Source organism: Argiope bruennichi, chromosome X1, assembly GCF_947563725.1.
Source record: "Argiope bruennichi chromosome X1, qqArgBrue1.1, whole genome shotgun sequence".
Lineage (NCBI taxonomy): Eukaryota > Metazoa > Arthropoda > Arachnida > Araneae > Araneidae > Argiope > Argiope bruennichi.
The window spans coordinates 8,516,117-8,531,944 of NC_079162.1; the positions used below are offsets into that span (position 1 = coordinate 8,516,117).

The 15,828-nt window shown below is 30.1% G+C and overlaps 1 protein-coding gene across 4 annotated transcripts in view; it reads left to right on the forward strand.

The window, feature by feature from the left end:
- Window positions 1–15,828, forward strand: part of LOC129959536 (early endosome antigen 1-like) — a 169,642-nt gene that overhangs the window by 100,762 nt on the left and 53,052 nt on the right. For all 4 annotated transcript variants that reach the window (XR_008783451.1, XM_056072416.1, XM_056072415.1 and 1 more), the window contains 3 exons: window positions 6,608–6,689; window positions 7,990–8,055; window positions 13,783–13,911. Coding sequence is in view for 3 of the 4 variants with exons in the window: in XM_056072416.1 (XP_055928391.1) it covers window positions 6,608–6,689; window positions 7,990–8,055; window positions 13,783–13,911 (277 nt within the window). In the remaining variant the exon portion in view is untranslated. The remainder of the gene's footprint in view (window positions 1–6,607; window positions 6,690–7,989; window positions 8,056–13,782; window positions 13,912–15,828) is intronic.

Below are 15,828 nucleotides of genomic sequence, written 5' to 3' on the forward strand. Positions count from 1 at the left end.
TTTGAATTTGTCTTAAATCTATGCACGAAAGAAAGCTAGAAATAAAATATATTACTTTATATTTTATTTGTCCTTTTACTTTTTTCACCCTAAATTTCTTGCCAAAAGTATAGATTCATATAGATTGGGCCTTTATCGTAATCAAAATTGAAATTACAATAGTAAATATTTAAATATTAGACTTAAGATAAAACTAATTTTACAGCTATGTAAGCATGGTTTCCTGAGTCACTTTTTTTCCTCTTCTAAAAAGCATTAAAGGGTTGCACTTAGGAACAAGTTTTTTTAATATTGCATCTAGATATACTTCGAATTACAAAATTTCATTAAATAAGGTAAGCAATTGTACGAAAATTGCAAAAATTAAATTTGTATATATCCATTATAATTTCAAGTGTGAATTAGAATAATTTTTCTCTTATTTTCATCTATACGTACAAAATTTCACATTTCTATCTAGAAAATTTGCAGAGGTATGCTTAGTTTTAAATTTCGAAGGACTGCCCACAAATGTGGAAGGAAGCATTTATTTCGGAATGCAACTCGTACATCATCCAATCATTATGGCTTCAAAAAAAAATTGATAATCACGCATAACGTTGTTCACTTTCATTGTTCGGCAGCTGCACTATCATCTTTATAAATAAAGGAAGAGAAACTTGAGGAACTGAACATTTAAAGCATCTCAGAGACTTATTGAAATTCCCAACAAGAAAAGATTTTTTTTTTGATCGAACTAATCGAACTTGTGCAGTTTCTAAAAGAATGATATTATATATTATTTTGTATGCAATCGTAATGCTTCCCTAGTTCTAGAAGAATACAATGTCGTTTTCAGTTCCCAATATTTTAATAGGCTTTGTTATTTAGTGATTAAAAATTGTAGGATCCTTACTTCAACCGGAGATAAATGGTGAGAATGAAGTGTCATATATGTGATGAAAAAAATTGACATTTGTCTATATTTTTTAGGTTACCCTTTTGCTAGATTAGGGATAAAGGATATACAGTGTAGAGAATATTTCAACTTTAGTAAGTAAGCTCGGCTTCTAAAATCAAACAAATAGGCTCTTTCTTACACAAAATCAAAACTTTTTTTTCTGAAAAATGCTGTTTGGAAGACGAATGTTGCTTTGATCAAGATAGAAACATTAATTTAAAATACGTTCATGTTTGGAAAAGTGAAAACAATTCTTCGTGCAAGAAATTCACCATCACTCGCAGTTTTCTGTTCATATATTACATACTGCCGTTTTTAGAAGTTCTTTAGTTGGTCTCATTTTCTACAAAAGTATACGATATATACGGTAACGATAGATTTAGTTAATTTTTATTGATTTTTTTATCTGAACTAAGAAATGAATTAACTTTATCTGTGGATATTTGATAAATCTTTGCTGACTAGCTCAAAAAGTCAGTCCTTATGTCACATGAACTCAATCACATATGCCCAAGTATTATTAAGTTAATATAATTCTGTATAGGTGTTGAAACTGTTAATTTGGAACCAATTTTTAAGCACTTTAATTAATAGAATGCCATTCTATTGTTTAAAAAATATGTAATGAAAGTTAATAAATATGCCAAAGATAGAATTTAAACCGCTTGAAATTAAGCAACAAAACATGTTACATCCTTTCAGAGTAAATTTTATTGACCACAGTTTAGTTCTTATTACAGTGTAATTTTTTTCAAATACTTTAAAGATAAGGTTAGTTATTCTTTTTTGGGGGGAGGGGAGAAGGGAGTTCCTCCAAAAAGGGCTTAAATTGGAATTAAAATTATTTCCTGAATTTGAAGAGGTCTGTCGTAGCTCTCAGAAAGCAGTTATAATCATTATCATTAACTGAAATTAGAAAAAACTAAAGCAAAAGGATAATTATTAATATAAAAAGACACCAAACAATAGAAAAATTAAAGCTGTATGCTTTTATATCTTGAGGAACAAACGAATAAAAAAGGAAATGCTACAGTTCATAAAATATCAAGCTTGAGTTCAGATTTTATATGCTGATATGAACTTAAAAATGAAAACCTATTTAGCATTCATATTTAAAATCAGATCCAAATAACAGAGAGAAAAAAAAAAATCAAACACACCGAGCATCTAATCTAAAACAAACTTTCAAAAAAGTTTCCTAGCATTCTTAGAGATAACTTATCAGTTTTATCTTGAGAGAAAAAAAAGTGAATATTTCAAGGAAAAGGACTCTCAATCATCAATAATTCTTTTATCAATATGAGAAATGTGCATTCTCTATAGCCCCTCTAGATGCACGCCAAGTTTTCCTGCCAAAGGTAATTAAATCCCAGTAAACTTACAATATAAGCGCAAAAGACACTTTTTAATGAGTTTGCGCAAATGCGACTGAGCACAAGTTCCACAATCCCGTTATTTTACCGCTGTCAAATCGTGATAAAAGAAAAAATGCTTTCTTTGCTTTCATTTAAACTTAATTATGATTTTCAAGTAGTTCATTGAATAATTTTATCCAGTTTTATATACAAAACTTTTACATTTATAGATCCGGATTCTATCATTCTTTAAAGATTATTGCTTTTTTTCCCTTCTTTTTATAACTCTTATAGAAATTTTGCTCCCAATGAAATCTCTCTTTACATATAAGGGTTTGTCCTGATTGACAGAGCAATGCGCAACATCATTGAAATTAGGAACATGAAATTTGGAAAGTTAGTTTTGGGATATTAGAGGGCGACTAAACGAGAATTTTTCAAAATTTTAATTAAGAAATAAAAACAGAATTGTAACATGTTTTCACCTTAACATCAAGACATATTTTCGCACAAAAATTATTTTAATGCTGTTTAAAGGACTTAAAAAATAGCTTTTCAATGATAATAATTTTGTTTGAATGAATGCATTTTTTTTTTTTTTTTTTTTTTTTTTTTTACTAATTTTTGAAAAATTAGTTTTGAACACAATTTATAACAATGATAGTTTTGCCAGCTTACCCATTTCTGAATGCTTAGTTCTTATCTTCATAAGAATGCAACTAAAATTTCTAAATATAGCAAGTTAGTACTGGAAGAAATTTACACTTTTCATCCCAGTTATGTCTAACCACTTTTGTTGTTACATATATAAAAATTAAATACAAACTGTCTGATCATGTTATGCTTCTACTTCAGTGTTGACATTTTCAAAACTGATGTATCCATCTAAATAAACTGGTAGTTTAATAATTTTGAAAAAAAATCAGATTTTTCTTGTTAACCTTATAAAAGTAGATGTAATTTTTTGGTTCAGATAATTTTTTATATTTATAATCTTCAATGTTTTGTCAAACACACACACACACACACAATTTGTTTTACAATAGAAGATATTATGCAAATAAAGAAATAAATATTAAAATTTTTAAAAAATACAACTTTAAAATTAATTTTAAAAATTTCAATAAAAATTATTCATTATTATAAAGTAGAAAATATCATATGCTTAGAAAATACGCAGGTTTACATATGTGTACATGTACAAAGGTGCTTAATTTTTTTGGCTAAAGTGCTTAAAATTTTTGTAGCAGTTTCTCACTACACTTTTGAAACGAGTTTAGCCTGCTCTGCAGCTTTTTTGAGTTTTTCCAAGAATGTAGGCATGGGAATAGTGTCCAACTGCAAGTTATTATATTTTTCAGTCCAAGAAGATTTTGATATGGAAAAGGAGCCTTGAAGTTGTGTATACTCTATACTGAAATGGAAATATGCCCATAACACATATGGAATTTGCAAATGCCACCCTCTACCGTCTTCTCTGACAACATTATGAGGCATGCGCTTCAAAGTCCTGTTGAAACGTTAACCAACTTATTAGATTGTAGATATGTTGGGGTAGAAAATCTTAGAGTACTCCCAATTTTTTTTCCAAATTCCTTAGTTCATACAGCATTGAAATTTGTTCCATTTTCTTCTGACACTATAATGTTGGGTATATCCGTCCTAGAGAAATAATAATGTCTTGCTGGTTGCTTTAGTATTAAGACTAATAAACGGTATAGCCTCGCCCTATTTAGTGTGTTGATCTAATAGACATAAAATATACTTATGTCCCTTCGAACTCGATGGGTCTTTTGGACCATTGAGATCCACATTAGCTACTTGAACTGGCAATTCTGGTCTCGACGCTGATGTAATTGGTGTTCTTTTAATATCCGTCCTCAGACCTTCCCAGAAAAATGAATACTTAATTCGTTCAAAGGTCTTTTTGGGTCCCATATGTTTATTAAAAACAGAGATCTGAGGTAGTTGCAGAACCTCATTCCGCCTGCACTAAGGTCCATTACTCTCTCCGAGTATTTTATTTTTATGAAAAAGAAGCCATCAATTTCATTATAGTTATCCTTCCTCAATTTAGCATGCTTCCAAGGATTCGTCAAATTGGTACTACTGCTCGGAGCGAAACCTTTCAGCTACCATGCTTTCCTTCATCGTCTCAGTGGTTGTTTTAAGCTTTCGGGAAATGAGCAACATAATAACGGCATCTTGTAATAATATTAGAAGGAAGGAAAGAGAGAGAGAGAGAGAGAGAAATCAATTTTAATATTAGGTATCCTTAACTTTCGATGCGTATAATTGCGAGATAACTGGATTACATAAGCTGACATTTTGCATCTAAAGCTGGGTATTTGGTGTTCTTTTTAAATTTAATTACAAAAATCAATGTTGCTTCTAGAAATTTTTAAGTTTTAGACTTTTGAAACAATACTTTGCGGTTTTATTTACGATGGATAACAATGGGATAATCGAAATCTGATTTATACTATACTATATAAAAGGACTATATAAAAATGGATGCATAAATAACTTATACATTTGAATATTATAGCATTCGTATTATTTTGCTTCACTGTGAAAGTAATGGTGCAAATTCATGTTCATGAATGTGTTATCAAAATATACTGTATCTAGAATAATTATAATATATTAAAGAACATATTTATTTATACTTGTTTGCAGAATATTCGAAGATTGAAAGGATAAAGATTTAATAATCTATTGTGAATGAAGTAATATTAAGCTTTGAATATTGATTGAATAAAAATAAAATTTGCCCTTAGATTACAGCTCATTATCTCAATGCTAGTTGATAAATATTAGGCCAATGAAACGTGAGACGCTTTCCCTGAAGTACAGCAATGGAAAAAAAAAAGAGAGAGAGAGAGAGAAAGATCAAATATTTTTAATGTTTTTGTTCATATATAATTCTAAATGCATTATTTTTACTATTTAGCTTAGTTTAATTTACATTTCTTGTTATTCATATCAGTAACAGCTCCACAACTCTTACTACTTCAATTGTCAATTTTTGAAAGATAATGCTTTTCGAATATGATTTTAAAATGCCAACGCTTTTTGTAAATTTTTCAGTTAAAGAAAGAAATTTTATTTTCTGCATTTTTTTTAATGTTTTATAACTTTAATTCCTTTTTTTTTTTTTTTTTTTTTTTTTTTTGCTTTAGAAATGTGCGTTATAAATAAAGAATTCTTATATCCACTTAACAAATGCATGCTTGCTTTACGATTTGGACATTTGATTTGGTTTTTTTTTTTCTCAGGGAAGGGGAAGGGATAGTTTTAGACAAAGACTAGACATTTTAATCGAATTTTTCGAGCGAAACTTAAGTAGGAGAAATATAATTTGGCATTTTAATAATTTAGATTATTTTTGTATTTTTAAATTGATGAGGAAATGTTAGGAACGAATAAAAAATTAGCACAAATTAGAGCTATTTTGGACTTGTTGTTACTCTTTTCATGAAAGCTCTTTGACACACTTGTGTTTGACACAAAATGTTTGGTGCTCTAATTTCAAATAGTAGGGATTATATAAATCCTTGCATTTCAGTTTTGCACAATTTTCTAAATAAGTATGTTTCTGAAGTGCAGTCTACTAAGTTTTTACATTATTCATAAGCCAGGAGTTTTCTTCATTTAAAAATTTTCAAATTACCCGACTACGAATTGAAATCCTTAAATATATTTATATGAACACAATTTGCTTGTTATAATTGGAGCAATACAATCTTATTGAATTCTTACTATTGCTTGTATGATTTTATTGTTAAAGTTTTCTTAATGAGCAACGCATAATTTCTTTAAAATTGCTTGATATCTTTTAAAATTTTGTTGTCCAAATTCAACTTGACGAAGAGCCAGATGAATCGATCCCATTGAAATGGTTTGCATAATTATTTACAATAATAAAGAAATTTTAGTACTGTTTATCTATCATAATGTTGCATTAGAATAATTCAGATGAATATAATTTTTATTGAATTCCTGTTCTTAGAGAAGAGGAGTGCTAACCAGATCTTAACATACGAAGTCATCAAATAAAGCGTAAATGAATTTTAATTGACTGGCGGCTACTGTTAAGGAACACAGTATATGCATCCTCCCGAAACAGTATGAACTTTTCTGTCATAGCATACTGTTTTTTATGACAGAAATGTTATATATGTAATTGTTCAGACATTAAAAAGAACCTTAAAATACTTTAAAATTTTCTTATGTTGTTTCGGGATAAGTTTGTTAATTTTTCTATGATTTGAATGGGAACTCTTTGTAATAACGCTTTATATTTTTCTAGAAAAATTTTCCTGCCATCAGAATGTCAAATTTTGCCTTTCATGACTATGAATCTTTCTAACATCAAAGACTTTTCTTCCGAGGTTTGTAATATTTTACAAATAATAATTGAAGTGTTTGCTGTAAAAAGGAGGTAGCTCCAATTATTCAAGTTTTGCTGAATGCCGGAAAATAGTTTGAAAATTCTAAATTCCAAATTGTGTGACGATTTTCCTTTTGATCATTCTTCTTAATTGTTCCTTCATATGACAGTATTGTCACTCAAAAATATATTTTCTAGATGGCGTGGCAAGGGTTGGAATGTTGGAGCTATCTCTTTTTTGCAACCAAATAGATAATCTGTCTACCTCTATAAAAAATATTTCAAAATAAAAATGCATTTTACTATAATATTATTTTATTTAAAGTAAACTAAAAAAATATACATACAACTTGGCTTTAAAAATAAAAAATTATATTCCCATTACTCATCACACTCCCCCTCAGTAACTTCGGGCTCATCTGCTTTGTCGTCGGGTTATATGCTATTCTTAGAACTACATATCATTTTTGGGACGTATTTGCGAGCCAGTTCCATTACATCCTTACATTTTGCACTTGGACATTTTGCATGGAAGGGATTGGGAGTAAGATGGTTGAATCTTGTTTAACATTAACGGATTAATGTTTTGGATGTTGAATATTCTTACTGGCTTGTTATAGAGCAGTCGAAAACTCTCTCTACTTAATATCTTTTCTGTATTAATTTGGGATTTTTCATAAGCAAACACTCTATATTTCGTTACAAAATACTTTTGCTGTCATTAGAAATGATGTAAGGTGTTTTCAGGAAGAAACTTTTTAATAGGGCAACGAAGGTGAAAATCATTCCTTGGGTAACTTTAGTAACAACAAACTTTTCATTTGTCTTCTCTATGATAACCAGTTTACTCACACTCTAGAAAAACTCTTTATACTTTCCTTGTGTGCGTTTTAATGTTTCTAAAGGCAGGATCAATGGGGGGAAATGGCGGATGCTCCAGGAGCTACCTCTATATTATATCAAACTAAGGAGACAGACAGCTCTATCGCTTGAGTAACGCGTGAACTAACGATTGGAGCTTCATCTTTCTGGTACCAAACGAATAAGTTTTTATTTACCACATGATAGTACATGTAACTCCAAATCCCCCTAAGTTGGAGTTACATCCTTTTTGCAGCAAACCCCAATTGTATTTCATTATTTTTTGCTACTTGTATGTATGAAATTGTTCAAATTATTCCATTTTACATTTCCAACTGTAATATTGGAAAATAAGATTTATTAAATTCTAAAATGCTGATTTGGAAATTATTTGCTGTAACATTCTAACTTACTAAATCAACTTTTGTATTTTATTTTAGCTTACTGTTAATGAGTTGTATACTGGTGATGCTTCAACTGGAGGAGAAAATTCTGAAAATATGAATGTATGTTTGCCTTTAATTTAAAAACGTTTAGTGATACTATTGAATGAATGCACTGTTATCATTTTGCTTAGAATAAATACCATGTCATACTGATGGTAACTCTTTATTATTTATAATTCATTGCTTCTGTCATTTATGGATGAATATGTCTGAAGCATATTAAGTATAATTAATTGAAGATTAAGTATAATTTTTTTATTTAGTGTACATCACTTAATCTCGTTTTTTAAAGAGTATGGCTATGAGACAATTCTATCTGAATATTTAGTCATTGTTTTAAATTTTGTTCATAATACCTATCAAATAAAATTGTACTGTGAAACATTCTAAAATAATTTCTATTGTAAGGTCACACAGATTTTTGCTGATTTTTTATTCACAAGTCACCAACTTTTCAAAATATTTCATTACACAGAAATATTGATTGCCAATTTCCCTGTAATTATACTAAACTTTTTTTCTTATAAATGATATGAAAAAATTTATTATTAGAAAAAAGTATTAAATTAAAGTAAAATTACATTATTAAGAAGTATTTTTAAGAAATTCCATTTTCAACGATTGAGTAAATTACTTGAATATCACATTTCTTGTCCGTTAAGTTTGGTTAATTTCGGTTATGAAACTTCCTTTGAATTTCTTTTTTATCGGCTTGAGTATAGCATATACAGGGTGTTGCCGAATTCGATCAACAAATTCAGAGGGGTGATTATAGGCATCAGGAGGATAAAGAATCACCATACAACATAGGATCCCAAACGACGTTTAGTAGGTAAAAATCGCAAAAATATAGGGAGTCGGAGAACTGTTGGAAACTGTAAAAATTTAATGAAAAAATAAATGATGTTTCAACTATGAATTTTTTTTTAAGTGAAAGCACATTCTTAAAAGTTTTTTTCATGTAGGTAACATGCCGATTTGATGATTCAGGAGGCCGTAAATTAATAAAAACGAAAAAATAGTTTAGAACCCTTATATGCAAAAATATTAAATCATGAAGTAAAATAAAAGCTTGAAAATTTAGGTATTTTATACTCTTTAATTTGATATAAATATTTAGATTGAACACTGAAGATTTTTTAAGATATTCAAGAAAAACTAAAATGAGCACCAGAAAACAGCGTTTGCAGTGGGTATTGTTAAATTCTAAAAATAAAATGCAGAGCGGGGATGATAGGCATTGAGATGAAAAATTACCATACAACATAGGGTCGAAGTTAACGTTTTTCAGAGAAAATCGGAATACGGGTGGAGTTTGCACCTTGGATGCTTGATGCCACGCAGGAAGATGCACACTTTTTTGCTAGAGTTTTATTCTCAGATGAAGCCTGATTTGCGAGGGAAGGCGTATTCAACACGCACAATGCGCATATTTAGTCATTCGAAAATCCACACAACACTATCTCATCGAACGTAGAACACAAGTTTAATGTTAACAACTGGGCAGGGTCATCTCTTGGGACCGTATCTTCTGCCCGAACGCCTCAGCGGCACAAAGTACCCTGTTTCCCTGCATCACGTTCATCCGGATTTATTGCAGGAAACACCGACAATTGTATGCCAAAACATTTGGTTATTGCATGATGGAGTATCAGCATATTTTAATTGCATTCGTAAAATCTGACTTGTTGTTTGCGAATGACGTTTAACGACCGTCAATTCTGTAATGCTCATTAATGAATACCTGCTCGCTGCTTTTATTTTCCTCAAATGCATGGGAAATTTACATACAAGAAGGCTTCTTTTTCTCAACTACCACGTTTCTATTCCTCGCATTTATAGAGCCATTTTCTTCGTTAGGCTCATTGATTTCTCGATGTCTGTTTTTGAAATTTTCATCAAATAAATTTCTTCTGCGACCCTATGTTTTATGATAAATTTAAGTCTCCTTAATACTTACTTATCATCTCTCTGAATTTATCTTTCGAATACGGCAACATTCTCTGTAAACTCGGCGATGTTTTCTGCGGCCCATTTTTGTTTTTCTTGAATATCTTAAAAAATCCTCAGTTTTCACACTACATGCTTATATCAAATTAAAGAGTATGAAATTCCTTACATTTTCAAGCTTTTATTTTTCTTCAAGTTTTAATATTTTTGCAAATATGGGTTCTAAACTACTTTTTCGTTTTCAGTAATAATTACTAGCTGCTTTTATTTTCTTTGAACGCATGGACAATTTACATACGAGAAGGTTTCTTCTGTTCAACTAATTTGTTCCTGATCCTCACATTCATAGAGCCATTCTCTTCGCCAGGCTCATTGATTTTTTGATGTCTGTTTTTGCGATTTTCACCGAATAACTTTCACTTCTGATTCTATGTTTTATGGTAATTTTAAATCTTCTTAATGCCAAGTATCATCTCTCTGAATTTCTTTGGAATTTGGCAACACCCACTGTAATTATCGGTACCGGTGTTGCAGCGATGTTTTCTATGTCCCATTTTTCTTCAGTATCTTAAAAACTCATCAGTTTTCATATAACATGCTTATGTCAAATTAAAGAGTATAAAATTCCTTACATTTTCATGCTTTTATTTTACTTCAAGATTTAATATTTTACTAGATTTAATATTTAATATTAAACTACTTTTTTGTTTTTAGTAATTTATGGCCCCCTGGATCATCAAATCGGCCTGTTACCCACATGAAAAAAAATATTTTAAGAATGTGTTTTCACTTAAAAAAATTCTTAGTTGAAACATCATTTCTTTTTTTTTTTTATTAATTTTTTACAGTTTCCAACAGTTCTCCATCTACATTTTTGCGATTTTCACCAATTAAACGTCATTTGAGACCCCATGTTGTATGGTGATTTTTTTATCCTCCTGATGCTTATTATCCCTCTGAATCCCACCCCTCTGAATTTGTCGATCTAATTCGGCAACATTCTGTATATATAAAACTAACTGGCTTATTTAAAAAATATATATTTTTTTTTTCATTTTAATGTATTTGCTGCAAAGTGAATATAAAAGGGTTTTAATACTCCTGTCTGAAGCAATTAAAAGTTTTAATGAAGAAAGTAATGGTAGTTTTGAATATTAATGACAAAAAATTTTGATTTATTGTTACTTGCATTTTCATGCCTAATATATGTATGTAATCTTATGGCCCTTGAATTTTCTGTTGAAGGTCCTGGAAAAATTCCTTGATTTTGGTTTTTCAATAAGAGTGGAAATTCTCTTATAGTTTAGGGTTTCGTAAGTTAAGTTCCAAATGTTTATGTATACAAAAGCTGTAGAAAATGCATGTATTTAATATTTCTTTGATATACAATTTTTCAAAATGTTTCATTTCCTTCAATGTTCAGCTTTTTTTAGAAAATAGTGGATTGTTTTAGCCTTCAACACTCTTTACCTTAAGCCGAAAATTTTAAATTGTCTTCATTTATTTTATAAATTAATTTAAATTTACTGAATAACTTTTCAAGTATGCAATGTAATAATAAAATTGTAATAATTCGTTGTTGTAATTACTGACCCACTAAACAGGTTTTTTTTTTATTATTATTATTATTTCATAGGATTCTTAAACAGGATTACGTTAGAACCGGGTTATCAGGGAAAAGTCAGGAATTTTTATCGATATGGAAAAATCAGGGAAATTCGTAAAAATAACTAATAATCGGGGCAAATTGCCGACGAAAGCATTTCGTTTCAAGTTGGCTCACGATCGACGATTTCACTCTATCATTTCTCTACATCTGAAGCCTAATGTCGCCTAAACGATCATAGCAACAATACGGGACAGCTTTCTTTCAAGAGTATGGCGAGTTTTTGAAGTTTCATTACCACAAAAAGAGTGATAAGCTGATGAAAGTTGCTAACAGCAACTGTAATGAAACGTTCTGAAAGATCGGTTTTCATTTTTCAAAGAACAGAGAAAGTGAATAAATCTTGATTCGACTCTTCTCCACTCAAAACTTTGCAGTCATGCCATATATTTGATAAAAATGTTCATAATACTTTTTCATGCTAACAGCAATGTTCAGAGAGGTTTTTCGATTAATAAAGATTGTGTATGAGAAAATATGAAAAAACAGACATTCATTGCAAGAAAAATTGTTTATGGCAGCTTTCAAGGAAATAGTAGAATAAATAATTTTGAAGTGTCAAAACAATTGGATTTTTTTTCAGTGTGAAAAATTGACGAACTAAATATAAAGAAATAAAGTGAAAAAGCGGAAGGAAGAAAATTAATTAAGGAAAAATTTGAAGAGAAAAAAGTGGGGGGGGACTGCTCTAATTAAGGAAGCAGAGTATCAGTTCAAAAAATTAAAAACTTTTATTTTTTTTTTTAATTCTTGGGGCAGCTTAAAAAGAGTGTTTAAGAGTTAAGGAAGAAATTTTAAGTCTGAAACTTTTGCAAAAAGAAGCTTTTAAGGCTTTTTAATCACTTAAAACAGGATTGGTTGTTTTAAACCAAATATTTTTTATTAGTATTCTAATAATTAATATTTCATTTTGAAATTAATAATTTATTATTATTTTTAATCTTTTGCATTTTAATTCTAATAGGCAAGTATTTATTTATTGATTGAGTTTTTATCTATAAATAAAGTATTTTTCATCTAGCATTATTTGCAACAATAAATGGAATTAAAGAACTTTTATTCATTTATAGAAGCGTAAATTTTTGATTAGAGCGAATAATTTCTTATGATCTGTGAAAAAAAGATTTGAAATAAAATTTTTGAAATTCCTTTGGTTTAAATTCTTGCTAAAATATGTCTTGTTAAGTTCATATAATCATACTGGGTTTTTTTCTTTTTATATTGCAGTATGTAATTCTAGTACTTATGCACAGAGCACTAATTAGTGATTGAATACTGCTTTAAAATGTTGAGAAAAAAATCACAATCACTTTTACTGTTAATATATCCCCCGGGGGGGTACCTCGAAATGAGGATGAGATGCTTCCGGCATGGTGGTTTTATCTCGCCACCCTGGAGGGTACACTAATAGGTGGGGGATCTGGCTCCTCCCATCGATGACGGGACGTTCTTCCTTCGGGGAGGGTTGTACCGTGGCCGGTGGCGGCCCTTAGGACTCAACCACAGTTCCCGCCAATGTTGCTGTTGCGGCGGTCCGGTCATTCAGTTTTATGGTTTTATCCGTGTGCCTTCGGGGGGGGGGGTCGGAGAGTTAGATGGTTGACTTTACTTTACTGTTAATATAATTTGTGTTGCTAAGAGTAGTTTTAATGTTTCTGAGAATTCTTATGCAATTTTAAAAGCAAAGTATTTATTGAAAATTTCCATATTTTTTCTGTCTAAGAAGTGTAGTATACTGTTATAATAGTTTTTTTAAGAAAATTTATTCTGTAATTAAAAAAAAAATTAAATTTCTTAAAAAGATATTTTTTCATATAAAATGACTTTTAAATGGGTTTATAATAATGTATAGTGCACATATACAATTATTCTTATAAGGAGGAGGCCAGGAAACTAATATAATTAATTGCCGGAAGTCGGGGAAATGTTAATCAGAGAATGGTCAGAGAAATTTTTTCCACAATTTCTGTAGCTACACTGTGTAACAAATTGTTTTTGTAGCGTTTGACTGTATTTTTCTAATGCATTCTAAGATGTATTCAAAATTATTTAACTATGTAGATTTTTAATATACAGACATTGTTTTGTAAATATTTTGCTTTAATATTTGTAATCCATAGCATACACCATTTTTTTCTAATTCCTAATTTTACTATAATAAATATTCTTAGAATGAGACACAGCACCTTGTCGTTGCTAATTCAGAATTAGAAGCAGATGTCCTTTATTTACAGAAGAAGTGTAAAACTTTAGAACAAGAAATTTGTGATGCTGTTCATGTAGAAGAAGCTTTGGATATGGTAAATTACATCTTAATTATTTTAAGAATAGGATCTGAGAATGTTGATTCTTTGAAATATTTTATGTTGTAATATTTCTTAAAAATCTGAAATTAATATCTATTTTAGGTGATAAAATATTTTTTTAGCGTGAAAAGCAATTTATGGCATCTGCTGCATGCAGCCTTTTTTCTTGCTAAAACAAATCGGTATTTTTTTTTTTCAATTAAAACTTGTTTAATAATAATAATTGTTAAAAAATAATTTATAGACATCAAGTCATATCATTTTTGAAATCATAAAGTGTTTAAAGTAGAACGAAAAATAGAAACCTTCTTTCATTTAAAATGTTTCTTGTCTCCATTTTGAAATTAATATTTATTATGCAAATTGAAATATAAATTAATTGAAACACCCTCATTTAATACATCTTGTGTATTTGTATTTTTTAAATATAAATTGTCGGGATTTTTTAACAAAATAAAAATATTTATATATTTCTATTAAAAACATATTTTATTGAAAATTTTGTTTCGTTGCATTCCACCTTATTGTTTGCAAAATTTGTTATTTAAGATAGTGTATGATGTATATTAAGACTTTTAATTTTAACTTGTACTTTTTTAAAATTTGAAACGGGTTAAATGCTGTCATTAACCAGTTAATTTTAGGGCAAAAAAGGATTTCATAAATCATGTATACAGGGCGTTGCCGAATTCAACCGACAAATTCAGAGACGTGATAGTAGGCACCAAGAGGATAAAGAATCATCATACAACATAGGGGTTTCAAACGATGTTTAGTAGGAGAAAATTGCAAAAATATAGAATGATTAACAATTATTGGATACTGTGAAAAATTAATGAAAAAATAAATGATTTTTCCACAATGATTTTTTAAGTGAAAGCACATTCTTAAAAGAATTTTTTCATGTAAGTAGCATGACGATATTTGATGATCCAGGGGGTCGCAAATTTCTGAAAACGAAAAAGTAGTTTCAAACCCATATCTTCAAAAATATTAAACTCGAAGAAAAATAAGAGCGTGAAAATGTAAGGAATTTTATACTCTTTAATTTGACATAAGCATGTTGTATGAAAACTGAGGAATTTTTAGGATACTGAAAGCATCGCTGCGACATCGGTACTGATAATTGCAGTGGGTGTTGCCAAATTCGAAAGATAAATTCAGAGAGATGATACCTGGCATTAAGGAGATTTAAAATTACCATAAAACATAGAATCACAGGTGAAATTTATCGGTGAAAATCGCAAAAACAGACATCGAGAAATCAATGAACCTGACGAAGAGAATAGCTCTATGAATGCGAGGATCCGGAACAAAGTAATTGAACAGAAGAAGCCTTCTCGTATGTAAATTTACCCTGCGTTCGAGGAAAATAAAAGCAGTGAGCAAGTATTCATTAATGAGCATTGCAGAATTTATGGTCGTTAAACTTCATTCGCAAACAGCATGTTAGATTTCACGAATGACGAATATGCTAATAACGTACGTCCGAATGGATGTCATTGGACGCCTAGTACAAAGAATGTACCAAGAGCAATATCCGAGGAGGCGATGTCCGCACCATACCCCAATTTACAATCGATCAATGGCTGTGAAAGACAGGCTCCTTCAAGGCCAAATACAGGGCAAAAACACAGTGTGTGCACACCTGACACAGAAAACACAGTTTTGAATCACTTTGCTGACACCCCATCAACAAGCACACAATCAGTTGTAGCTGAACTGATTATTCGTCACGAAACGTCGAGGTTTTGCCTGATGAAAACATGCACCCCTTCCACTTGCAGAAAGTCCAACTCCTATGCGATGATTACTCATGTCTGATGGAGTTCGCACACCGGAGGCTTGATGTCACACAGGAAGATGCACATTTTTCTACGAGAGTTTTATTCTCATATGAAACCTGCTTTA